The sequence below is a fragment of the Mustela nivalis genome (assembly GCF_964662115.1).
Source record: "Mustela nivalis genome assembly, chromosome: 11".
NCBI classification, from domain to species: Eukaryota; Metazoa; Chordata; class Mammalia; order Carnivora; family Mustelidae; genus Mustela; species Mustela nivalis.
Window position 1 is genome coordinate 64,235,940 of NC_139030.1, and position 26,873 is coordinate 64,262,812.

A 26,873-nucleotide genomic window follows, 5' to 3' on the forward strand; every position below is an offset into this window, starting at 1 on the left:
ACGAACTGTGCCTCAAAAAAGGTCATGATTACAACCAGTAATTTATTCTATCCTCAAAGACTCATTTTCACTTGTAATACTCATGATGATAAACTTCTTAGAACAGAAGACGAGAGGATTTATGAAGAACTAAGATGTTTTCCAAAATCTACAACACTGTGAATGCATGACATGCTATCTGTACAGTGTTTCTCGAGAAGGAGAAAAATTACTTAAGATCAGTTTCTCAGCAAGAAATTCAATAATCCAAACTTTGGATTCAGGTAGCCAATTAACTAGATATCTTACTTTTTTATATTACCTTCGACCAGCATAAGGTTAAAATTTGAAATTGCCAGTAATACTCGATTTCTATAATACAGCCCATCCTTAATAATTTTAACACAAACACTGTTTTTTTTTTCTCCTTGAAAATAAGTCTTTGTCGACATTTCTAGCACAAAATAATAACTCTATCCCTAAAAAATTAACTTCTTGGCTTGAAGGTTATAGTCATACACTGTTAAATTTTAATTTTGATCCAAATGTACATTTTTTCATTCCAACAATAAGACTTTTGTTAACCAACACTATTGACTGCAATGAAGGAACACCCTTAACTTAAGAATATTGGTTGGCCCTTGACCCCTGACTGACTCTACATAAAATCACCGCAAAGCAGACAAATTTAATGACCACTTTCACTGTTCTTCATATCACCATTATTAAATATTTTGATTCGTAATTAAAAAAATGAGTTTTCAACACTTATTTTTGCTAAACCCATCACTTACATTATCATTTTCCACTAAATTTATTTCTAGACTGCAAAGTAACATTTCTACCCTAGGTGGGACCTATTATAATTAATTGAATGATTTTTATTTTTAGTATGCTGAGTAACTATAAACCTGCAGCTACATTATTGCTCCACTAGATGGGGCACAGGTAATGTGAAATTCACTGTTAGGAAAAATGCAGCTTCAAGGCACCCTTAGCCATACCTAGCTTCTTACCCAATCAGGAAGATTTAAATAACGAGATATCTTTGGATGGGTAGGTCACATTCCTAGATGCATTAACTCCTGGAAACTATAATGGAGATAACCACAATATGAAATACTGATTAACCACACAGTTACATTTGCCTGCTCAGAAATCCCTAAGAAAACTGAATGAATGAATGGGGAAAACTAATGTGAAGTGAACTGGAGATGCTGATTAAGCAGCCTGGAAGAGAAAAATAATGAATTACAAAGTAGTGAGAAGTAAGGAAAGCCTATATAGACACTTTAATCTGAAGTTACTGACTCTGTCTCATTATTTAACATGGTAACATATTTTAAGAAATTTTAAGAAAATGATTTAAAAGTATATTTGATTCAAATACACAAAGAAAATGCTTCCTAATAGAGAAGTCTGTGTGTGTAACAATACAGTATACCTTTTAACCCAGTTTGCTAAGTCAGTGTAATAATTTTTCTTAATATGCCTTTTGAAGTCCATTAAATACCTGTCTGAAAACATACCTTGCGAAGTTCTTTGTTATTTCCTAAAGCGAATATTTCTAAATTTTGTTATGGACTACGCTTGTACCCCCTTCCACACTTTCTCCTATTTATGTGTTAAAACCTTACCCCCCCAATGTGATAGTATTAGGAGGTAGGGTCTTTGGGGGTAATTAGGATGAGATGAGATCATGAGAGTGAAACCTGCTCTCAGTCTTGTGAGGATACAATGTGGAGGCCATCTGCAACCCAGAAGATAGTTCTCATCAGAACCCAACTAAGTTGCCACCCTGATCTTAGACTTTCAGTCTCTACAACCGTGAGAGGAACAAACTTCTGTTGTTTATAAGCCACCAGTGTATGGTACTTTGTTGTAGTGACCTCAGCTAATAAAATACCTAACAAACATAAAAGAATAAATATGAAAAAATACTTTAATGAATACAAGAAAAAGATTTTATTTCTAACCTCAACTCTATCATTGAATTATTCATTCAAATTGCTGATTTCATTAGACCTTTCACATAATATTCACTAAATATCAATACATGTTGTTTTTTTCTTCCCTTCAGGACTTTATATTTTTAGGGATAAGCAACTGAGAGGCCCATGTATACTGTGGCTCTCATTTTTTTTCTCCACTTTTACCAATTAGCTTATTGGGGGAGGAGCCCAAATGTTTAAAATCTGCAAAGGAGAGCAAAAGACTGCTTCTTAAAAAAACCAGTTAGACACTATTATTTTACTCTCATCATGTCTGATACTCATGGTACTAGAAATTTAAAAAATAAGGAAAAAAGTCCCTTCATTTTATGATTCTTAACTATCCTGCTTTTCTTTAGTCTCTAGTTAAGCAAATCCCTGCTTAATAAATTATCTTTGAATCTAGCTATCATTTATATTAAATTTCCCTTTAAAAATAAACTGACATATGATGACGTCTTTAAAGTATATTTAAAACACTGAAAATTCAAAAGAAATACTGAAAAAAAATTAAAAAAAATGTTAAATAATATAAACATATGATATTATACACATATTATAAAACATAATGTTAAATAAAAAATGCTTTATTAAACAGTATATCTACTATGATTCTAAGTTTAATTTTTAAAATATGAAAAGAATGGAAAGATATACATTAAAATGTTGGCAGCCACTTTCTGTTTATAAGTTTTCCCATTATTTTTTTTGTTTTTTTCTTTGAATTTTCAACAAAGAATTTGTACTACTTTCATTTAATCAGGAAAAATATTTATATTAACATCATTGTTTAAGTTATAAAATAGCCTGTTACAAAGATATTTTTATAAATGCATATTACAAATTATTGAAATGTATCAATATGATTTCTAAGAAAATGAAGTCTGATAATTTCAACTTTCTCAAAAGGTACAGAAGTCCTTTCCTTGTACAAGCTCTCACTCTACTGGTGACATAGAGAATATACTTATTCTGACATTTCAGAGTACAGTTATTGCATTATTTTCTACAAGCACTAGAGGGCAGGATTTTCACTATAAAACTTAGTTTCATCAATTAACTCTATATTATATCTGCTTTTGTCGTCTGGTTTCTGTTAATATGCCATCATCTATCACTATATTTGCTATATGTCTTTTTTGGACTGTGTCTGTATCAACATATGGTAATTTTAAATGACAGTTTCACTCATGGCCTTGGGTATTTAATAGTTGATTTATAATATATAAAATGAAATTACCCAATTTACAAATTGAAAGAAATTCAAATATATACATGTGAACATAATGTACATATTTTAAAACTGTGGCTCTATGGCTGTATTAAGAAATATGCAATCTGAGTCGCTAATCTGACACTACCTCATATTAAAATTTAATGAGTAAGAGCAGCTGGCTGGCTTAGTCAGTGGAGCATGAGACTCTTGATCTCAGGGTTGTGAGTTCTACACCCCTATATCTGGTGTATAGATTACTTAAAAAAGTAAAATCTTAAAAAAAAAAATTGAATGACTAATAACACACTGAAAACAGAGGTCTATCAATACTGGTTGTAGTTTAATACAAAATGCAAAGATAGGGCACCTGGATGGCTCAGTCGGTTAAGCATCAACTTTTGGCTCGGTTCATGATCCTGGGGGGCTTGGGAATGGAACACCAGACTGGTCTCCCTGCTCAGTCGGGAGTCTGCTTCTCCCTCTCCCTTTGCCCTCTCCTGCTTGTACTAGCCCTTTCTCTTAAACTCTCTCTCAAACAAATAAAACCTTTTTAAAAATGCAAAGACAATTTTTTAAAAGGATTTACTCATTTATTTTGAGAGACAGAGCATGTGTGTACACGCACAAGTGAGCAGGAGGAAGGGCAGATGGAGAGGGAAAGATTCTGCAGCAGACTGCCTGCTCAGCACATAGCCCCACACTAGGCTCTGGGGCTAGATCCTATGATCCTGAGATCATGACCTGAACCAAAAATCAAGAGTCAGATGCTCAACCAACTGAGACACCTCAGGTACCTTGAAATGCAAAGATGATTTTTAAGAAATTAGTTAAATATCCACAGAATTCCAGTTTCTAAATAGAATACTGAAATGCTTTTCTCTAACTCCAAAAGCTTCTAATATCTTTAAGACTTATGAATTCTGGTGGGGGTAGAAGAGAATTTACAAGGGAAAATGATATTCCAGGAAGAGAAAATAGCAAGAGTAAAGTCATGGCATCTCAGAAGTACAGTTTATTCAAAGGATGCCAGGGTAATATGATTATGTGGATACAGAACAGGGTGCACTGGAGAAATAGCTAAAGATAAAGCTGGAAAAGTTGGGTAGAATCACTTGGGGAAGGACTGTTCTGCTGGACTTGGAAGGTGACATCAGTTTGAAGGCAGTGAGAAAACCACTGAAGGCTTTTTTTTTTTTTTTTTTTAAGATTTTATTCATTTATTTGACAGAGAGAAATCACAAGTAGATGGAGAGGCAGGCAGAGAGAGAGAGAGGGAAGCAGGCTCCCTGCTGAGCAGAGAGCCCGATGCGGGACTCGATCCCAGGACCCTGAGATCATGACCTGAGCCGAAGGCAGCAGCCTAAACCACTGAGCCACCCAGGCGCCCACACTGAAGGCTTTTAAACAAGGAAGAGTGTGACTAAGATCTGCTTTTACAGAGCTAACAGTATACAGGATGATTTTGAAAAGTGAAAGTCTGGAGTAGGGGAGATGACGGATTGAAGGTCACTGGCCAAGGCCTTAAAAAGGGCAAAAACACTGAGGGGAAAAAGACAAAGTATTCCAATAACAATCCAAAAGGCAAAGGATATCCATTTGGCAAAGGATAAATGCAGTGAAAAAGGGTTTCAAGCCTTGATAAGTGAATGGAGACTGATGTCTTAAAGACAGGCTGGAGTCTTAATAATTTTAAGTGCAGGGTGCGTTCTGATTTCCAGGCTGCAAGATCTATTAAATAGCTAGGAATCAGGAGAGAAGTGAGCTATAAAGAAATAAAAGGAAAAAGTATGTAAGATTATGATTTTTGGTCGCCTATGAAAGGAGCCTAATTATATTATCAACATTAGATGCACATTCCTTGTTACCAAGTAATTAATGTCATCGAGCAGCAGGAATATAAATTTGAATTGAACAGAATATTGCATAGCAAAATAAACTTGGCAACTGAATGGTACTCATGTAAACCATGGGATGGTATTGAGCTGTTGGGTATAACTTAATCAATTTAGATTATTAATTACTCATCAATGACTTCTAACACATATACACAATTTATTGCCAAGGGTATGATTTATGTTTCATATATAGTATAGAGATTTGTTAAGATGTTTAAAATACACGCACATATTACAACTGAAGTGAATCCAGAAGTGTTAAAGATCTATTTATAAGATAGAAAAATATAAGTTTACTAATAATAAGAGCTGGTAATATAATGACTATTAATAAGTATTGTTATAAGTAAACTTCCTATTTATAGAGTCCCTCAAATAGATTTTATTTGATCTCTATAAGCTGTCCATGAAGTAAGCTGAAGCTGGTAGTAATAACAGCAACAATAACAACAATACTCTGGTAATATACATATCTTAAACTAAAATTTAGTTCCTACTCTTCACCTTTTCCCTAACCCCTCAGTTTATAGAACTCTCTTATTTGGAAATTTACAGTATTTAAAACCTGAGCTTTCCTGACCTAAATAAACTAGATTAGAACACTGCCTACTCAATTTTCTGAAAGTCTTTGAAATACAGAAAATACAAACCAAAGAAATTTATTGTTGTTCCACAATGAAATGCATCTAATTTGATCTAGAGATATAAACTGGGTGTCATAAATGCTTGCTAATTATTAAACAAAACTGAAATCTAAGGAAAAGTCTAATCCAATTATTAAACTGATATTAATCTGACCATTTATACAAGCATTTAGTAAAACTTTCACATTGCTGATATAAATTTAGCCTTCATAAACTGTTTAAATGAAATTCCATCCCAAAAGGATAAATAGTAATCAAAGTTCCTTATTTTTCTAAATCATTTCTTGAATTTCATTTTTTAAACAACCATTACATTCTCTAGGTAAGGAGTTTAAAATATTCTCCAGTTATCTAAAGGCTGAGCCGAACTGAAAATCTTAAGTCATTTATATTTTACAGAGGCAGGGACCTCAATATGTTATCTTACATAAAGCAGCCTCTGGCTCCTATCTGTTTTAGCATTTCAACAGAATTGGAATGGGTTAAAAAGAAGAAACAGGAATACTTACTTGAACTTGGCTGGTGAAAGAGGAGTAGGAGGAAACATTCCTGGTTCAAAAGAATCAAAATAAGTTACTGTCCAAGAAAAGCTACAGCAGGAGAATCCAGCAGATAGAGATATTATAAGTAGAGTCCAGAATCCTTAATGGGAAGAGAGGAGAAAAACTTAATTATTAACACCAAAGCAATTTAAAGTAAACCAGTATCTTCATGTTCAAAAGATTATGTGTATTTTTGAACTTCTGAACTGCTTGTAGGTAACACGTAAGAGATTTGAGCTTAGTACAAGCAAACTCATGCAAAAGCATAAAATACTAAATTAGAAGTCATATCATTTAGGGGCACCTGGATGGCACAGTGGGTGAAGGCATCTGCCTTCAGCTCAGGTCATGATCCCAGGGTCCTGAGATTGAGCCCCGCCATTGGGTCCCCCGGTCAGCAGGCAGGGAGTCTGCCTCTCTTCTCCCTCTCCCTTCTCCCCCAGCTCATGCTCTCACTCACTCTCTTTTCAAATAAATAAAATCTTTTAATAAAGAAAAAAAAATAAGTCATATCATTTAACATCTTATCATTTCAACTGTAAGTTAATAATAAAAAAATAATTAAAAGTAAATAACATTTTAATAGTTTAAAATTCCTATTATTTAACATGGGGAAAAGAGTACAAATTCAACTTAAGAATATAACTTATCTTCAGCTTTATAAAATTCAACTATAGGAAAAATGGTTAAAATACTTCACTGTTAAAATGTTTCGACATTTTTCACTTACTTTGTGAATCATAGCTTGCTATCTTTTATTACCTAGTATTACGTGATTCCTTTCTTCCCATATCATGCACTTTTGACATAAGAATTAATTTTATGGTATCTACTCTTTATAGCTTTCCTATAAACATTATAAACCTCATCAGATTCTTCAATTTTCCTTAGTATATGAACAAAGGTTAACTCCCAATTTAAAATGGGCTGGGACCCTAGGTTCTAGTTTCAAAGTGGAAGACTGCAAGATTTTCTCAAAGAACTCTAAAGTCAAAAGGATGGTATTATATTGGACGCATGAAAGGGGTAAAAGACAGAGAAATGGATTAACGGAAATGAACAAAGTGAGAATAGAGGGAATAAATTAGACAGTTTTTATTTTTAAGATTTAGTTATTTGAGAGAGAGAGAGAGAGAGAGACAGTGAGAGAGGGAACACAAGCAGGGGAGTCGGAGAGGGAGAGGGAGAAGCAGCCTTCCCAAAGCAGGGAGCCCCATGCAAGGCTCATGACCTGAGCTGAAGGCAAACACTTTATAACTGAGCCAACCAGTTGCCCCAATTTAACAGTTTTTAGATACATATTCAAACTGCCTCTTTAAGAGAGTTTACTATGCCAAGACCACTGATGACTGTGTCAGAGGGCTCAGTAGTACCGGGAGGGAGGAAAGGTTGAGAAGACTACAGTTGAGAATGACATGAATTACCAAATTTCCTGGCTGCACAAAATGTGCAACCAAGATGTCTTTTAGCAAGTAGTTAAGAAATCTATGCATCAGTCTGTTTATAAACCATACAAAGCCCAGTAACAGACTGATAAAACAGCTAAGAGACAAACTCACGGCAATGAAGTATTAAGAAATACTGTGGCAAATCTATTTTTTGAACGATTAACCCTAATTTTCTCTCACTAGTTCCCTTTCCTTTACTCCCTTTCTCCGAGATAACAAACTGTGCACTCATGGCCCCAGAAGGATGTGAGAAAGAGAAATAGCCACAATGTCTCTTTGGTTTTTATGTTACGAAATGATTAAGCAACCTAGGATAGATAATAAGCAAGAGGGTAGATCAACACAAAATATCCTGAATACACAGCAAAGATAATGAGTTGATTGGGATACAAATAAAATGTGTAGAACAGGGAGAAAGAAAGAGAGGGCTTAATGCACACGTGAGAAAGATTTCTCCTTGTTTGAAGAAAGTGATATGTCTGCTCTTGTGTGTATGTATGGAGAAGGTGGGTAGTACTGCCGGGTCTTCCTGGCAGAGCCATGGAGAGGCCACACAACAGTCCAGAGGGATTATAATATCTTGGCAGATGGGCCCAGAGCCAAGTCTACAGATGTCCCTCCCCAAAGTGGGGCACAGAAAGAGCAGATGGTGATGTGGCTCAAAAATGCAATATCTGAAAGGCCATCCTTACCAGAAAGCAAGATGTTTCAGCAGTAACTCATTTGAGAAAATGTTTTGAGGACTAGGTTGCACCCCACCCCAATGTTCTGGCATAGTGTCACACTTCAGAACTTTAACCCAATCTGGGACTAGGTAGATAGAATCTCAGCAGAGACTGAGGTACAACCTTCCTGCCAACACAGTGAGATACGGGACCAAAATAAAAATTATAAGTGTACTTAATGTACAGCTACAACTTAATGATGGTTATTCTGCCAAATAGCTATTACTTGTTATTATTTAGATGAATACTGCTAAAGGCGAGAAAATAATTGACAAGTTTACACTGTTTAATATTATATAATACAAGTCTGCAGAACAAAGATAGTAATTATGAAAAATCAACTATCCGTGGACTGTTGTGGAATGATGTAAACTTCTAAACATCTAAAAAAAAAGTGAGAAAGACACAAAATAACAGATTAAAAATTTACAAAGTATGAGGTTTTCTAGAGTCCATCAAGCTTTTTCATTCAGGTTCTTTAACAGATCACCTGTCAAAATTGATACAAGAATATCCTTGAGTTTTCAAAACTGAGCACTATTCCCCAATCTAACTGTTTGCCTCATTTTGGGTTTTCCTATTTTATATTCACTTTGAACTAATCAACAGTTACACCACTGATAAAAGCAGATTCACAATGAAAGGTCTACAAAAGTACACAATATCATAGTCTAAAAGTGCTTATGCTTCAGAAAGTGACTCAACTTGTTTGTGAACAAGCAGAAAAGCCATACAAGTTGGCAACTAGCAACAACTGAAGCAGATTCACAATGAAAGGTCTACAAAAGTACACAGTAATATCATAGTCTAAAAGTGCTTATGTTTCAGAAAGTGACTCACCTTGTTTGTGAACAAGCAGAAAAGCCATACAAGTTGACAACTAGCAACAAATGAATCTTAAAAAGTACCCTCCTCCAGAATCCTGAAGTCAAAAACTTGACAACTAATGCTATGTAACTCCATTTTATCAAGAGTTAACATAATTTGTAAACAGTACATAAGCATATAAAAGTTAAAGTCTTCCTACCTCAATTAGCCAATTCCACTCCTAAAAGCAATCAGAATTCTCACCAGAAAAACTGTCCTGTGCTTTGCTACTCTCACATACTGATGAGACCTTTTATATCAGTACACATAGCCATAATTCTATTGCATAATTTATGATTCCACCATTTTTTTAAAGATTTATTTATTCATTTGAGAGAGGGAGAGTGACTATGGAAAAAGAATTGAGATATAGAAAAGATCACTAAAATCCCAGGATGTATCTTAGATTTATAAAAGGATCCAACAGACCAATATTTCAAGATTAAATAAGCTTCATTCCACCAAAAACATAACTAGTCTCTGGAAGATGCCCCAAGAAAGAATAAAAAGTCACGAAATACCCGTTTTACAAACAGTATTGTTCAAGAGAATTAAAAAATGGGTCCAAAAGACCTTGACTTATATTGAGCATTCAAACATGTAGCCAATTAAGTTACTTCACTTTGAGTAGGTAAGGATAGGCTTTGAGATCTTTTAATTTCGAAAAAAGAAAATCTGCAGGATTTTGTTATTATGTCAGGTTTGTGAACTACTAGACCAGTGATTCTCATGAACTAGAAGCATAAGCATCACCTAGAAATTTATTAAAAATGAAGAATTTGTGGGTTCCATACCACACCTACTGAGTCAGAAACTCTAGAACAGGCGAAGTCTAGTAAGATAAGTTTTAAGTCTTCAGCTAATTCTAATGCCAGTTCAAGTTTTACTTGATTGACCTAAGAAACATCTCCCCAGATCCCAATTTCTTGGGGATTAGAGTTCCCAATGTGGGCTTCTCATTATACTTCTATGTAGTAAGGAGACCTGCAATGATTTTTAAGACAAATAACTGGGCTGCCAATAATTCTTGCTAATAACCCATATTATTTCTTCCTTACTGTTGTGCCTAAGCTATCTAGTGACATAAAAATTTTAATATACATTGTTGTGAATTTTGGTTCAGAAGATAATTTATGTGAATGAATGCAGGAAGGTTGGCAATACTAGGTGAAATAACACATGTAAAAAATTAATAAAGTTTGGCATACCACAAAGGTTAAAAGTATTATTAATTGCTGAATGTTACTTATATTTTTCTAAGCTTAAATTTGTGCTTTTCTTTAAACAAAGATTTTCTTTTTAAAAAATTAATTAATATTTTTATTAACATGTAATACATTATTTGCCCCAGGGGTACAGGTCTGTGAATCACCAGGCCTACACATTTCACAGCACTCACCACAGCACATATCCTCCCCAATGTCCATGGCCCAGCCACCCTATCCCTAACCCCCCACCCCCAGCAACCCTGTTTGTTTACTGAGATTAAGAGTCTCTTATGGTTTGTCTCTCTCCAGATCCCATCTTGTTTCATTTTTCCCTCCCTACTCCCCACAACTTCCGGCCTTGCCTCTCAAATTTCTCATATCAGAGATCATATAATAAACAACAAAGTTTTTTTTATTGAGAGTCATTGTCATTAATTATAGAAAATAGAAAATAAAAAGATCTAAAACTCAGGTAAATTATCTAAAATTTTGGTTTCATTTTTCCAGTACTTTTGGGCTTTTGTTTTTCTCTTCTTTTTTGCCTTAGTCGTCATTCTTCAACTAACAAGCAATACACACATTTTAAACACACAGCCACAGGAGAACATATTTGTGAAATTTTCAATGATTATTTGAGTTACCCCACCCAGCTGCAGAGAGCACTATATCATATCCTTAATACATACTGGCCTCAAATTACAATGCTCAATACATTCACTGAAAACAGTTTAAGTTCAGTTTCCATTATTTTTCACTGTAAGGAAGAAACTGAATGGTTGTTTTCAACCTGTGCCTTTCTAAGAGAACGGGTCACTTTCCAACGCATCCTTTCTCTTGGAAATTTTTACCAAGATTCTAATGTTCTATCTTGTGAAATCATGAGGGTAGAGTCTCACTTATCTCTTGGCAGAGTAAATAACTGATAAACTCTTCAAATGAATTGTTTTCATCTTTGATTGAACTTAGTATTGTATCAATCATCTCTGTAAATGTTCACAAGCCTATAAACACCTCAATCATAAAGGATAACTAGATGGGTAGCTTAAAAACAAGAATATACCTGGGTGGCTCAGTTGGCTAAGCAACTGCCTTCGGCTCAGGTCATGATCTCAAGAGTCCCCGGGACAAGTCTCGCATTGGGCTCCCAGCTCCATGGGGAGTCTGCTTCTCCCTCTGACCTTCTAAGCTCTCATGCTCTCTCTCACACTCTCTCTCTTAATAAATAAAATCTTAAAAAAACAAACAAACAAACAAGAATAGCCCCTGACAATGCAAAATGCTACATATCTGGTCTTAGCCACAGAGAGACTTAATGTTAACTATTAACTAGTAGATGTCAAGAGTGACAAGTACCAAAAATCTTTTCAGACTGAAGGAACTCCATGAAGTCAATTACAATTCCTGTATGGAATACTTAGGACATGTATATTAAAAGTACTAGTCCTACATTTAATTTAATGACAGTAGTCTTAGATTAAGCATTTTCCGGTAATAGCCTATCTTTGTTTTTCTTATGTGCTTATTTCAGGCTTGCCTCAAATAAAAGGTCATTTTATCATATGTAAGATATGAAAAAAATGTAAAAATTGGAAATAGAACTAAGTATGTGAAAAGTTATAAAACTTGGAAAATGTGATGGATACAAGTTAATGTACAAAAATGAAATAATTCCTATTTCTGTTTGCTTTTTTAAAAAAAAATTATTTATTTATTTGACAGAGATCACAAGTAGGCAGAGAGGTGGCGGAGGGGGGGGGAGCAGGCTCCCTGCTGAGCAGAGAGCCCAACCCCAGCTGAGGGCAGAGGCTTTAAGCCACCCAGGTGCACCTAATTTCTATGTTTTATATTAGTGCAATCAATCTGGCCTGAGAAGAACCTTTAGCAGGAAGGACTAAAATGTGATTTAACTAAGTAAACTTAAGTTTTATTTATCTCCTTGAAAAACAGGCTTACAGTAGGGAATGGTTTATAGGACAATTATAAAAGGAAAGTCCTTCTAATGCCACCTAGGGAGGATTAAGGTAGATGAGTTCTAAAACCAGGTGACAGCACTTCTTACATCTTCCTGGCTGGTCTACCTCACCAATAAAGAGGAACATTGATAGCATAACCCTATTAACCATCAGGATCAATTAACTCCCCAAATGCACTGATACCATGCTCATAATGAATCTCTTTTTTTTTATAAAAGATTTTATTTATTTATTTGACAGAGAGAGATCACAAGTAGGCAGAGAGGCAGGCAGAGAGAGAGAGAGGAGGAAGCAGGCTCCCTGCTGAGCAGAGAGCCCGATGAGGGACTCGATCCCAGGACCCTGAGATCATGACCTGAGCCGAAGGCAGCAGCTTAACCCACTGAGCCACCCAGGCGCCCCGAATCTCTTTTTGTTTAAATTATAAACAGAGTTTCCCAAGAAGACTGCTTTCAGGCAAAGATGACAAGAGAATGGCAGTGTTGCAGATCCTTTCAAAGTCAGGTTTCTTAAGAGGCAATTGGACTTATATCTTATTAGTCTGTCACTAGTCATCTTGCAAGGACTTTAACTGCCTTTAAACACACTTTTTAGGGGCTCCTGGCTGGTTCAGTCAGTAGGATGTATGACTCTTGATCTCACGGTTGTAAGACTGAGCCCCATGTTGGGTATAAAGATTACTTAAAAATAAAATCTTCAAAAACAAAAAAAACCCCACACTTCTTGGAGAAAAAAAAAAAAAAAAAAACACGAGATTCTTACCCTGCAAAACTATTTCTTAAGCTGTGGGGTATCAAAATCACCTATAAAAAATGAAGATTCTTGGACTCTATCCTGAGCCGAAACAAAACCTAAAGATACTTTTTAAAACAAAGTCCAGGTGATTCTTAAGCATACTAAAATGAGAGCTGTTACTAAAATTTGCTCTTAATGAGCTATGCCAATCTTGGACCAGGCTTAAATTGCAATAAAAAAATCTGCAGTGTGCAAAATTTTTATTACTCTTTCTAGAAAGAGAACTCTTTCAAGGGAGAGTAGCTAGTATGCTTATATTATTTGATTCTAAAAACCAGGTGATTCTTAAAGATTTGAGGCAATTTGCAGTAAAATTTAAATAGGAATCACAGAAATATAAAGATAACAACAAGTACGAACAATAGTAATTACAGCAAAAAAGGGTAATACACAAAACAAACATTATATTTACCTATGAGGTACCTAGCAAACAAGGCAAAGTAAGTGCAATGAAATACAACAAAATCAGGATTTAAAAAGGCTACATTCCACTTTTCCTGTAAATAGTGGACAAATTCAACACAGTTTTTATTTAAGATTGTTTATTCATGTTAAAAACTTTTATATCAATTGTAAACAGGTAAGGATATAATTCCACAGGCATTGCTTCACAAATAAGCTAATGCAGCAATCCTTCTTCATACCTAAGCTAACTCAAGGTTGATTTGATTGCAAGTCAAAATTTGAAAAAAAAAAAAAAAAACTGGCCTATTTCCAACAATCAGCTGTCTCAATTAGACTTTTAACTGGAGGCTAGTAGTCAAGTCAAAACATTCTTCTGCAGAGAGATTATACTGTATTTTCTTCCAATGGAAGAGAATTCCAGCTTAGAACAATGTAAGTGTTACTTCAGTAACTTCAACTTTATAGGTGCTTAATCATCTTGGCACTGCTTCTCTGAGACAGGTTAAGAATTCTATACTCTTTCTACAGAAAAGCATTTTCTATTACACATTACAATGAATATGAATATTTGTTATAACTATGCACACTTCAAAGTTATCCCCAGGAAAGTGACTGAATTAGTTCACTAGATATTGAGTATACTCTCTATCTGACCACCAAAGCATCGGTTCAAAATAAGGATTTTTGTTTTGGCATAACTATTGTTTAGTAGGGTTTTTTGGCCACAAAGATACAGTAATTTCTCCTCACTCCTGAGATTGCTCCTGAATCTTGAAAGTGAATTCATGCCATTAGGAAACACTTAGTGATCTTCATATTAGCTGTCATAGTATTAGGTATCTATCAGGCACATCCAAAAGTAGTATCAGACTAACTGGAAGTAGAAAAAGAAGCAGGAAAACGACAAAGCCTTATTACATTTCTTTTGATATTGAACAAGCCATTCCTTCAGATGACAAGTGCCACCCTATGTTTTTCATAAATGTTCACTGAATGAAGTTTTCTAACTTTTAAATAGCAACACAGAATTCATGCCTAGTTCTTAAGATTCTGTTCTATTCTTGGGACATCAAGTTGACAGATCAATAAATGCTATGAAAAGCCTCATAACCTTGGCTGTTTTTAGAGATGATACAGTGTAACAACATACGCTGATAAAATGTGTAACTGTAAAGTACATCTTCTCATGCAAGAAGTTGAGAAGACTAAGAAAAGTTTTCATGAGACTAATTTGTTTCTATATTTTGAATATAAAGGTATCCTCTTCTGCAAAATCAGTCAGACTGTATTTTTTATCATTGTGGAGCATAAGCCTTGAAGAGATTAAATAGATCTGCTAAAATTAGGAGAGGGGGTGACATGCAGGATAGGATCTCAACTATTTTTTTTTACAATTCAGAATGATTAACTGAATAAATTAACAGCAAACAGGAGTAAAATATCCCAAACCAGTAAAGCTCTGGATGCTTCAAAATCATTCTGTCGGAAGAGATAAATACAAGATAAAAAACCCTTAAAGTTTTCACTAGTAATCTGTATGGCATTCTTTTTTTTTTTTTTTTTAAGATTTTATTTATTTATATGACAGAAAGAAAGAGCAAAAGCAGGGTTAGCAGCAGCAGCAAGAGGGATAGGGAGAAGCAGGGACCCTGGGATCATGACCTAAGCTGAAGGCAGATGCTTAACGACTGAGTCACCCAGGCGCACCTCTGTACAGCATTCTACAGAAACTCAAGTCTGACTCTTCGTTGTCAATAACCTGTACAAGTATGTCCAATACTTACTACATTTTTTAAAAAACAATTTGCTTAGAGGAGATTTAAACTTAAGTTTCTCCTGAGGCCTGCTTAAGATGTCATCTTTGCTAAGTTCATGAAGAATTTTTTTTTGTATGTTTTTAATTCCTGGAAAAAGGTATAGGGATACTGTTCCAGAAAGTAGCAAGAAAATGTTAAGTAGTCTCTGGGTCTTTGTCACATACAGCTATGTTCAAACTGTATTTCTAGCATGTGTGGTGTACACCCACACACACCAAGTATATATAAAATCTAATAAGATTTACCACAAACACAAATAAAAAAATTAAGACTGAATGAATTGCACAAGTGATTAAGTATTTTACCCAAAACTTTGTAGTTTAAACATGATCTCGAAAAATAAAAATGAACTCAAAAGCAAATCGAGCGACAGTTAAGTTATACCTAGTAGCCCAGTGTCTATGTCCTCTTCAGTCTTTAAATTCTCAGCATGCAACTCTGTAAATACAAAAAAAGAAGGCTTGAGTAAAAAAGATGATTTTACTATTTGAATAGCTTAAAGGCTGGAAAAATATTGTGAACCTGTGGAAAATGCTGTGGAGTCAGAAACAAATGGGTCGAAATTCTGATTCCATATACCACCTATGAACCTTCAGTATGCAAATAAAGCATTTATCAGTCAACTGCCACATATACACAAAGCTTCTTAGAGTTATTGTGAAAATATTTTATTTATTTAATCTCTACCCCCAATGTGGGGCTCAAACTCAAAACCTCAAATCACACATGCTCTTCTGTCAGCCAGGTGCCCCTAAAAGTATTTTAAGCAATGGAAATTACACATCATATTAGATTCCTTTCTTCCATTCTCAAAAGTAAGCACAACTCAATGTCTTCTGCATAGGACTCCGCTTACCAAGTTTTGTGACTTAATAATATAAAAGCACAAGGGAAATAACCTACAAAACTCTCTCCAAGATACAGTGGAAAAAAAGAGGAGGGGAGTGGAAGAGTAATGAAACACTGTTAAACAATGTTAAATATGAAACACAAATTTAACATTGACAGTTGACACCCAAGATCATTGTATGAAGAGATTCACATTTACTCTAAACTGTCTTGTGTATAAAAATCAAGCCTAAGTTGTTAGCTGCCATCTGCAGCCCAGTAGGAGCTTGGAAGCAATGAGGAAAAAATTAAAACTGGAGTTAAGCTGATTTAGTTCTATTTAGTTAAAAAAAAAAACAAACAACAACAAAAAAAAAAAAACAAAAAAACTAAAACTTGCGTGGCAACTTGTTGGGTGCTTCTCACAGAACTAAAGTAGTTTTTGTTTTAATTTTTGTTAGTAACTTGGCCAAAGTCACACACGAACGAGAACTGAGATTTAAACTCGCGTCTGATTCTTTCCACTGTAAAATAAATATCCAACCATACAGTTTACAGGATAAACTTTGAAAACTTTTTCACAGTACATCTCTTTCTATTCCAACTGGTTGATACTTAAACTTCACACTCAAGAAAATAAAACTAATAATCAGAGAATAGGTTATTTAGGTCCTGTTACAAAACTTCACCACTACACTCTTGAAAACCTAATACAAAACCAAGAGGTGCTAATTATTTTACCTGTAGAAGTTGAACTTTTGGCTGTGGGTGAAAATCCGTTCTTTCTGGAATTCTGTGCGTGTACAAAATTAGTGAATAGCATACCTCTAACCATTCGTGGATTAAATAAAGTCTTTGAATATGAATAGCCTATTTTAATCACACACTTTTCACCCTCTTTAAGGACTGCTGTCCTCCATAATGCTTCATTTTGTCAACATTTCACCCCAAGTGTTCACTGACTCTACTGTCGCTTCAAGAATACCCATTTAATCAAGACCCTTTCTGAAAATGGGTCTCCTAAGCTTGCACCGGGGTGCTCCACCATCCCGAAGACAAAACAAAACAAAAGAGGATGAGCAAAGAAAGGTGCCAGTGACTCTGGGTGAAAGCCACTCCCAGCTTGCCGGCCTTTGATGGGGAGGAGGCAGATGAAAGTCAAGACCTACGTCCAAGATCAACTTTACTCTGGACAGAGACTTTCAGCGCCGGAGCTTCAGTACCTTTTACGATCAGGTAGGCGATGGCGAGGAGGAAGGCGAGGAGGATGGCGAACAGCAGCGAACAAAGAATTGAGAGGACCTGGACCGGCCACCGCCGAGCCTGGGCTCCGTCGTCCGCAACCGCCGAGAAAATGCCATTGCGCTTATCGGGCAGAACCGGAGACCCGTCCCCGTCCCGCCGGAATAGAGAGCCCTTTCTAGGCTCCGACGACGCCCCGGCCGAGAACTCCGCCCGCAGATCACGGGCCACTTGGTCGCACCCGTCCTCCTCGTCCACTTCACCCTCACCCCAACCATCCCCCTGAGTGAACGTGGAAAACGCGGGCCGGGAAAACGTGACAGGGGTGTCGAGACGTCGGCGCAGAGCAGCGGAGCGCCGCCCGCCCTCCACGAACGACATGGCGGGAAAGACTAGCGGGCCCGCGGAGGTCGAGAGACTCCCACCCGCCCCGCCCCGCGCTCGCAGCAGCCAATCGGCGGCCAGACCCCCCCCACAGCCTCCACCACCCGGCACTGTCGCGCAGGGGGGCGCAGAGGTGCGCAACTGGGCGGGGAAGGTGCAGTGGGACCTAAAGAAAGGCTGGGCGCCCCTGGGCCAGAGCACGACCCCCAGCTCAGTAGGAAGGAAAAAAAGCAGAGAAGTGCGCAGAAAGAGCCGAGCCGAGGCTAAAGCTAGCCAAGTCTCCTCTCCCTGCAGTGCTTCGTCCCAGCCAGAGACCTCCGCCACGGCCGCGTCACCTCCAGGCAAGCGCGCGCCCCAGTAGCACCAAAGCCGCATCTTCTCGACGCCCGGTCCTAGCGCCCGCCCAAACCCCTCGGATTCCCATTTCCCAATCGATTAGCTTTCTCCCTTCTTCTCCTATACGCTCCTATTTTTCTCTGGCTCCGCTCCCACCTGCCTAACTGCCCTTCTCTCTTTCTCTTTTGCATTGTTCTTCCCGCCCCATCACAACTTCCCTCCACCCCGCTCGACACGCCTCCTTCCCGCCCCCTCCGCGGGCTCTCCAGCCGGTGCGTAAGGAGCTCGAACCCTCGCTTAAGGAGCCCCCCCTTCCTCTCCTGTTCCCCGCCCCCGCTCCTCCTCGAGCACCGCGCGCGCGCGCCTGGCCCCCGCCACCGCTAACGCTAGAAGCTGCTTACCCCACCCCCACCCCACCCCACCCCGGGCAGCCTCAGGTTTGTGGGGCGTACGTAACTCGGGCGGAGGGAGTGAAGGTGGCAGGCCCCAACTGCCCCACCCCCTACGGGGTGAGGTGGTCTAAGCTCGGGAAGCTGGGACACCGTTGTCTTCCCTTCTCCGGGGAAAGTTGGTGGAGTTTTCCCGGCGGAGGCGCAGAAACTTCCTCCGTCCCCCTCCCCCCCGTCCATGCAGGCGACGCCGAGTGAGGCTGAGGCTGGGGGCGAATCGCCGCAGAGCTGCGTGTCGGCAGCGCACTCTGATTGGACAGTCGGGAAGCCTGTCAGCTTATTGGCCCCGCTGATCCCGCCCCGTAGCGCAGGGCAGCCTTTAACCTTTGGCCCCAGTGGGCGCCAGCCACTCAGATCGCTTCTTGTTGGTATGTGTAGCGGCAGTGGCCGCCGGCGGAGCAGTCTGAGCCCGACGATGAGGCCGGGGACGGGAGCGGAGCGTGGAGGCCTCATGGTGAGTGAAATGGAGAGCCATCCTCCTTCGCGGGGTCCCGGGGACGGGGAGCGGAGATTGTCCGGCTCAAGCCTCTGCTCCAGTTCTTGGGTCTCTGCTGACGGCTTCCTGAGGAGACGGCCCTCGGTAAGGGATCGGTGGAGCAGGGGGAAAGCGGCACAATGAAAAACGAAGTCAGAGAGGCAGGAAGCTTTTTCCAAAAGGAGAAGAAGATGAGAGTGGACGAAGAAAGAGCTCGAGATGGTGGGCTATGTAACGAGGAGGAGAATTGGAGAGTGGGGATGCACAAAGGGAAGAATGTGGGTCCCTGGAAGTTCTTACTGGGCTTGGCCTAGACAGATGCGCGGTGGAGGTGCTGGGCCTTGGGCGGGGTGAGCGTTTTGGAGAGGTAGGCCCGCTGTAGCAGGGAGGGGGAGGCGGAAACTTGATTATGTAGACTTTGAGAGAGGCTGCCAAAATCTGTTTTCACTAGTAGTAGTGGTGGTTGCAAGGGGTACAGCCGGGAAGATTGGCAGGGGATAATTACCTGGTTTTAAGACCTGGAACAATGGGCACCAAGGTAAAGAAATAGTTGTCTTTTAAAAGGGAATTAAAATGGAAATGTTAGTTGTTTGTATTTAGGGTCTTTGAGTGATAGACCTTAGTCTGAAAAAAAAAAAATTTTTTTTTTTCTTTTTTTGGCGGAAGTAATTTTCCTTGTGTTGAAGATTCTTTTAGGAAGTACTATGTTCACATGTTAGGAGTTAAGTGTCCCTGGTTACCCATAATGTTTGTGTTCTGTTGAGACCAGCTCTTATCCGAAAGAATTTGGAAAATCCTCGTTTCAAAGTTTAAAATTAACTTAAATATAAATTTAAGAATAGTTATGGTTAAGATATTAACTAGCTATCTGCTGTGTGAAATAGAACAGAGTTGTGGTTTTTCACCCATAACAGTTTTTAAATTGGTTTTCACATGTTTCTCAGGTTTAGTAAGCTAACTGATTAAAGCAGGTTACTCTGAAAAATAAAATATATACTCTAGCTGTCCAGTAATTATCTTAATTTTTCCTATTTCGTTCTGTAGTTTGGTCAGTTGCAAGCTCATTATGAATACTGGTGGGTAGTGCATTTTGTTTAAGACAAGGAAGTATAAGCTAACCCAGTAACTGAATCACACATTCATCTAATATTAAAGCACTGCACATAACCAATATATGGAAATCAGATTTTTGAGAAGCATTTGTCTTACTTGCTGATTTTTAAATTGTCCCTGTTTTTCAGATGGGGCATCCTGGCATGCATTATGCCCCAATGGGAATGCACCCTATGGGTCAGAGAGCGAATATGCCTCCTGTACCTCATGGAATGATGCCGCAAATGATGCCCCCTATGGGAGGGCCACCAATGGGACAAGTAAGAATGTTTTTGTTTTATTTTGTATTTGTTTGTTGTTTATTTTTGCCTGTGGTATCATTGTGTCAAGATTTCAAAACCTGGGTCAATATTTGTAGCTGTTTAAGAATTAGTTTATGTCAAAATAATATTGTTAAATAAGTCAAATGTTGAGTCATTACACTAATCAAATTTTGAATGTAAGGAAAAGCCTTCTGTATAAAAAATTTATTTTCTGCTACAACAAAACTAAGAGTTCTTTTTTCAAGTAATTGTACATGTAGTCTTCTTAGTGTATTAACATTCTTTTTTCCAAGTATGTTAATTGAAGTTAATGTTTGAAGAGTGAATATTATTTTATAGGTCAACATAACTTATGTCCATGGACCACATAAATGCATAGAATCTAAAAATAGCAATTGTTTAGGTCTTTGCTTTAGAATAAAGTTTATTTCTGAAATAGCTTCTTCTTGTGTATGTGTGTGTGTGCCCGCGCGTGCAGTGGGGGTAGAGAAGGGAGATTCTACTCTAATTTGATTCTTCATAGGGCAGTGCCAATAGGTGGTTCACGTTCCACTTAATACTGTTTTGTTTCTGTTTTGTTTTAATGCTTACTGTTTCTGCACTCCTGCTTTTGAGCTGTCCCTTTCATCCCCAGCATAAATTGTAAATGGACATTTTGTGGGAGTGATTTAGATCAAAAGGTTTTAATGCTGACTCAGTGAATTCAGTAGAACTGAGTTCCTAGAGAAGCATCCAAGAAAGGTAACAGGTTCAGTTACCATGAATAATTTTATGCCCCCTGTCAGGTTCTGTAATACACATATTCTTTGGTGGCTGAGTTCTTTCAATTTGAGTATCTCAATAAATCATCAAAAATTTAGGCTGATAAAATATATTGGAAAGCCAGTCAATTAGGTATGGTCTTTTTGTTAATTAATATTGTTTGTGTTGATAATCACTTAAGCCTTGATATTTTAAGTTATTGGTGAAATTGTAGTGGAGAAAGGACCTTGCTTTGTGTCTTTTTCTTTGAACTTAACCTTAGGAGTAGAAGGGCTTAATGTCAAGTGATTTTCTTCCTTTTTATTTATAATGTAGCCCTTAATTTTGTACAAAAATCTTTGTTCAAAGACACCAGGCCCAAAAGATTCTGCCCATAGGAGTTTTGGGGGTCTTTGGGGGTTTGTTTTTTGTTTTTGCTTTTGAAAGAACCGTTTTATTCTGTTGTTCTAGAATAACACAAGTTTTAAAATTTTCTTAGGTGATGGAGAAACTCTGATTCTTCTGTTTCTTTCCATCTCTAAGCAGCAAGGAGCTCTTCTGGTTTTCTTAGTAGAGCTGCTCTAACTAGATAATGAGCTTTAAAAAATATTTATTCTTTAAATGCTCTGGTTCTTATTTAAAATTAGTTTCTTTCCACAGAAAGATAAAATAAAACAATTTGCTACTGCCAGATGCTTCTCTCTTTTCTGGGGCCTTCTGTTTCCATTGGGCCAATCAAGGTAAGTTTTGCAAGGGATTGACCTGTTTACCCTTGCTGTAATGGTGCTATTGCACTACCAAACCAAGACACCAGCTAGTCATTTCTAGTAAAATGCAGATTATATTTATTTATTTTTTTAAAGTACTTTCATGTATCTCATTGACATAAGCTGGTCACAGTTTCCTTTATGGCCCTTTCTCTTTAGCTATATCAGTGACCATCTTCCTAGAAAGATTACTTGCTATTTGGTACACATCTGTTGAAATACTCTGAATTTTACCTTGTGGTTTTCTTCTTTTTTCCTAGACCAGTTTATGCCATGTATCTTTAAATGTACCTGACTATTTAGATGTTTAAGTCTCTCTCTCCCTGTTGGCTCCTATTAGGATAATGAATGAATGACTTAAGAGTCCAGCTTCTAGGGTCCCAAGAAAATCTTCATTGTTTTTCCTTAAAATTCAATTGTTTCTTTTTTTCCTTTTAATATTCAACTTTTATGGGGCCCAAATCTTGGTAAAACTAATTCTTAATTTGAGCTTTGGTAACTGACTTGGAGGGCATGGATAATTTAAATAAACTCAGGTAATCTAGAAATCTAATTTAAAGCCCAGTAAACAACTTGCTTAAAAATAAAAGTGGACGGTTAGTAAAATTGATCTTCTATCCACTTTGAGGTATTAATGGTCAGAAGTTAATGAAAAACAGCAGCGTGCTTATATAGTTCGCTATAGTGACACAAAATTGGTAGAGTTCTGTCATACAATTTTTAAAAATTAGTTTACAGATTTTTTAGACTTTGGTACTGAAGGTTATGGAACCTTCATGTATATTGCCTAGTTCACATTAATATCTCATTTTGGGACCAGCTGAAAATGAAAATTGCTGCCAGTCTTACTTGCTAAATGATTCTGGTCTTTGAAATGGTACTGAATGTGACATGAAATTTTAAAACTTGTTTGTAAAATAATATTCAGACTGGACAGAATAACAACATACAGAAGTCAGAATTTTTCAAATGCATCAAGTTAATTAGGTTTAAGGGGTATTATGGTTTTCTGAAGGAGTTTGGTTGTTTGTTTTTATTCAGAAGATGACCTACTGTGCCCTTTTTAGAATTCAAGCTGTTCTGTTACTACTAAAAAGTGGATTTCAGGTTTATCTGAGATATCTATTATATAGATTAAATTTGCCTCTTCTGTTCATATGGGAAAGCTGTCTTACAGGATTATAGAATCTCATATTTGAGAGGGACCTTGAAAGGTGTATAAATTTTAAATAATATGGAAATTAAATAATGGTTTATCACTGGTTAAAAAACCGTTATTAATAAAGTAATTTCCTTGCTTGGTGACAATACTCAAATATTTGCAGTAGAGATTTGCCTTAAGATGTGATTGTATGTGAGGCCATTTTTTACTTAGTCAGGAATGTTTTGCTTTTTTGTTTTTTGGTTTTTTTTAAGATTTTATTTATTCATTTGACAGGGATCACAAGTAGGTGGAGAGGCAGGTAGATAGAGAAGGAAGCAGGCTCCCTGCTGAGCAGAGAGCCTGATGTGGGGCTTGATCCCTGGACCCTGAAATAATGACCCAAGCTGAAGGCAAAGGCTTAACCCACTGAGCGACCCAGGCACCCCGGAATGTTTTGCTTTTAAAAGGTTTTCACATCTTCCTAATTTTTGTTGTTCTTTCTATGTGAAGCGCATGCAAGTCCTACCTTTTTCACAGGTGATTTTGCCTTCACTGAAAGCCCAAGAGAGTCCTCTTAGGTGGTTCTTTCTTTTTTTAATTTTTCTTTTAATGAGAAAAGTAGAATAAAAGATTTAAAGTTTTCTTCAGCTCTAACAACCTATGGTTCAGTTCAGATCATTTGGTAAGAACAGATGATATGTATGAGATTTTATGGGTTGATGTGGACATAAAATTCTTTAATGCCTCCCTAATTCTAATCATTCAGTACTTTTTTGCCTTTGTTCAATAAATTGATAAATGAATGCTTTTCACAAATGATTTTGATTTTCTTGTTCTTAAAATTAGTAAGGCAGGTTTTAATAGATCTTGACTGTATTCCTTCTGCCATCTGGACCCAAGTAGTTACACTCCCATGCCTAGGATACTCTTAACAAATTTTGAGCTGGTTTTCTTGCTTGAAGTCTGCCCCTCAAGTTCTTGATTTTAGCATGTTGTCTCCTTGCCCAAGAACCTCCAGTGTTTTTTTTGTACCTAATGTATAATGTCTAAATTCCACAATTTAAAGAATCTCCCAGAGTACAACTCAATCCTGAGCTTCATGTCTTTACACCCCTAAGCTGAACACAGGCTATATTTTTTTATGATATCTTGACTGATTATATTAGTTCTTGAGTGAGCTTGTGCTGTTCATGCTCTCCTACCCACAGCTCACTACCACCATGAACTTAACTTTACTTACGTAAGTTCTGCCATTTCAAGTTCTTCCTTCTCCTGAAGATCAGCATACTTTTTTGCCCAACATACACCTCCCTTTCAAATTAAAAAAATCCTATGAAATTTACCTGTAACTCTGTTTCACTTATTTTGGGATTTAGTTTTGTTTTGTTTTAGGGTTTATTTGCTGTGTCTTTCTAGCATATAATAGACTGTAAGCTCTTAGAGGGCAGGTCCTGTGTTTTGTACTTTATAAGAAGTCCACAGGTGCTGAGCACAGTCTTGGCACAGCATGGGTGCTCGGTAAAATACTTGTTGAATGAATGAAACAAAAACATAGTCTTTCCTACAGTATAGGCCATGGAGATAGTAGATGTTACATGTGACTATTTTCATTGGTTACTTGTGACTTTACAGTGCTACAACTTAGTTCTTATTTTTAGTGTTTGCCTCTCTATAGTTGTTTTTTTAATTTGGTAAAAATGAAAGATAAAATGTAATAATTTTTGGTGGATAAAGCAAAAATACCTGTTTCCATTTATTTTAAATTATAGCCAAATGTATTTCTATCTGTCTGACTTTAGTAATGGTCTTTTTAAATTTTACCACAAAAAGTTTTCCATACCTTCACGGGTAAATGACGATTTGGCATATAGGCCTTCCAGAAATCCATACTATTGGTGTATCTTAGACTGACTGATTTGACCAATTGATTTGTTCCTGTTGCTTTTGAAGTAGCATTATTTTGGGTATTTACAGAATCCTTGTTGTTGAATTGGACATTGGTAAGTAACAAAAAGGCTTTTACCCCCTTAGGTTATTTGTTCATAATTATTGAATCTCAGTAACTTTCTGTATGCATTTACATTATCCAGGCAAGTACTTATTAAAAAATAGATTGACCCAGATCTAATATGCTTGTATAACTTCTAAGCTGTGTATGTAGTTCGATTTTGATAGATTTACTAATGATTTCTTTAGATAGCATTACAGTTAAATATGAACTCATCTATTAAGAAACTTTAGCTAGAGTAGCGTTTCTGAGTATGGAGAGTATTTGGATAGATTTAAGAAGACAGTGTAAGTGCGGAAGAATAAGCTGTACTCCTCTCCTCCTTTGAGATTCACAGGGCACAGTATTTTCCAAGAATGCTGAGAAGTCTCACAGAAGCCTTTTAAAACTGTTTTTCTCATTGTTACTTGGTTTGTTTGTTTTTTAACCATCTTCCCTTTCCCACTTCCCTAGGCTCCCTTACCTCCCTGTTATGTGTTTATTTTGCTTTGTTTAGCACATTGCATGGAATTAACGGTTGCATGGAATTAGCATTTTGGGAGAAATGCTGTATTGAAGCTGTTTTTCCATTTAGTCTGGTCCTTAGGAGGAAAAAGGGAACAGGAAAATAAGTATTAACAGATACAATGAAGTACTCCATAGAGTACAACAGATGTATTCAGTAAGTAACAGGATTAAAAAGGAAAGAGAACAAATCTCAACAGGTTAACAGGTTGATTTTTAATTGGGTGTTTTAGAAATACTTATGATGTGACTTAAAATCATCGTAAGATTGTGTATCAGTAGCTAATAAAGCTACCTAAGCTACCTGTGGTATCCCATAGCTCTGTACTAGGATGTTTTTTTCCTTTTTTTAAGATTTTTATTTATTTGACAGACAGAGATCACAAGTAGGTGGGGGGGGGGAGGAGCAGGCTCCCTGCTGAGCAGAGAGCCTGAGGTGGGGCTGGATCCCAGGACCCTGAGATCATGACCTGAGCCACCCAGGTGCCCCAGGATGTTTGTTTTTAACTAGAGAAATGATAAGGCTAAGTCGTGAAGGTTTTTTAAGTAAGAAAGAGTAGATTGCTCTTAGGTATAAAAGTTGTTAGTCTTTCATTCTTACTCCTTTCTCCATACCACTATTAGTCAATAGGCATTTAAGTCTGTTGGCTGTGGTGTTAAGATACATAATATATATATATATACTGCACTGAAAAACTTAACAGGTATTCCCTCACATGGCTGGGCTGAACTTTATTTTCTCATCTTCTAATGGCTGATTTGGCAGTCATGATATTTGTAGACATTTGGAAGTTATGTGGAGATGAATCTTTTATATTTCTTCTCTTTCTCTGGTCAAGTAATCATACATTTCTTTTGCTTATTAATGAAAAGTTAATTGTAGTTAGTGGTAGTACTAAAGATAATTAGTTTTTTGCCTAATGGGCTTTAAAGAAAATCTGCTTCTAATTGCTTCTTTTTTACTTGGTACAGTGCACTCAAAGTGGAAATCTGAATCTTTTCCAAATCTGAGTGATGCTGGTAGCTATGTCTTTTGAAGGACTAAACATGTCAGCAAGTGAGACTGTTCTGAGTTGAAATATAATTTGTTTTTTCTTCAGCTTTGATTTTTTTT

The 26,873-nt window shown here is 37.1% G+C and overlaps 2 protein-coding genes across 24 annotated transcripts in view; one reads left to right on the top strand and one right to left on the bottom strand.

Moving 5' to 3' along the window:
• Nucleotides 1–18,946, bottom strand: part of ARL6IP6 (ARF like GTPase 6 interacting protein 6) — a 35,500-nt gene extending 16,554 nt beyond the window's left edge. The window contains exons 1-3 of the mRNA XM_082689950.1: nucleotides 17,557–18,946; nucleotides 15,890–15,943; nucleotides 6,235–6,367 (exon numbers count right to left, since the gene is read on the bottom strand). Coding sequence (XP_082546076.1) covers nucleotides 6,235–6,367; nucleotides 15,890–15,943; nucleotides 17,557–18,334 — 965 coding nt within the window. The 5' untranslated portion in view covers nucleotides 18,335–18,946. The remainder of the gene's footprint in view (nucleotides 1–6,234; nucleotides 6,368–15,889; nucleotides 15,944–17,556) is intronic.
• PRPF40A (pre-mRNA processing factor 40 homolog A) overlaps nucleotides 18,066–26,873 on the top strand; it is a gene marked incomplete at its 5' end in the record, with an annotated part of 57,436 nt that continues 48,628 nt past the window's right edge. For 8 of the 23 annotated variants that reach the window (XM_082689912.1, XM_082689919.1, XM_082689920.1 and 5 more), the window contains 3 exons: nucleotides 18,069–18,300; nucleotides 18,929–19,198; nucleotides 20,461–20,592. Coding sequence is in view for 21 of the 23 variants with exons in the window: in XM_082689919.1 (XP_082546045.1) it covers nucleotides 19,115–19,198; nucleotides 20,461–20,592 (216 nt within the window). Of the gene's footprint in view, nucleotides 18,301–18,922; nucleotides 19,325–20,460; nucleotides 20,593–21,996; nucleotides 22,077–26,873 lie in introns of those variants that run through there. The other 15 variants (XM_082689898.1, XM_082689909.1, XM_082689914.1 and 12 more) reach the window with 6 other exon arrangements.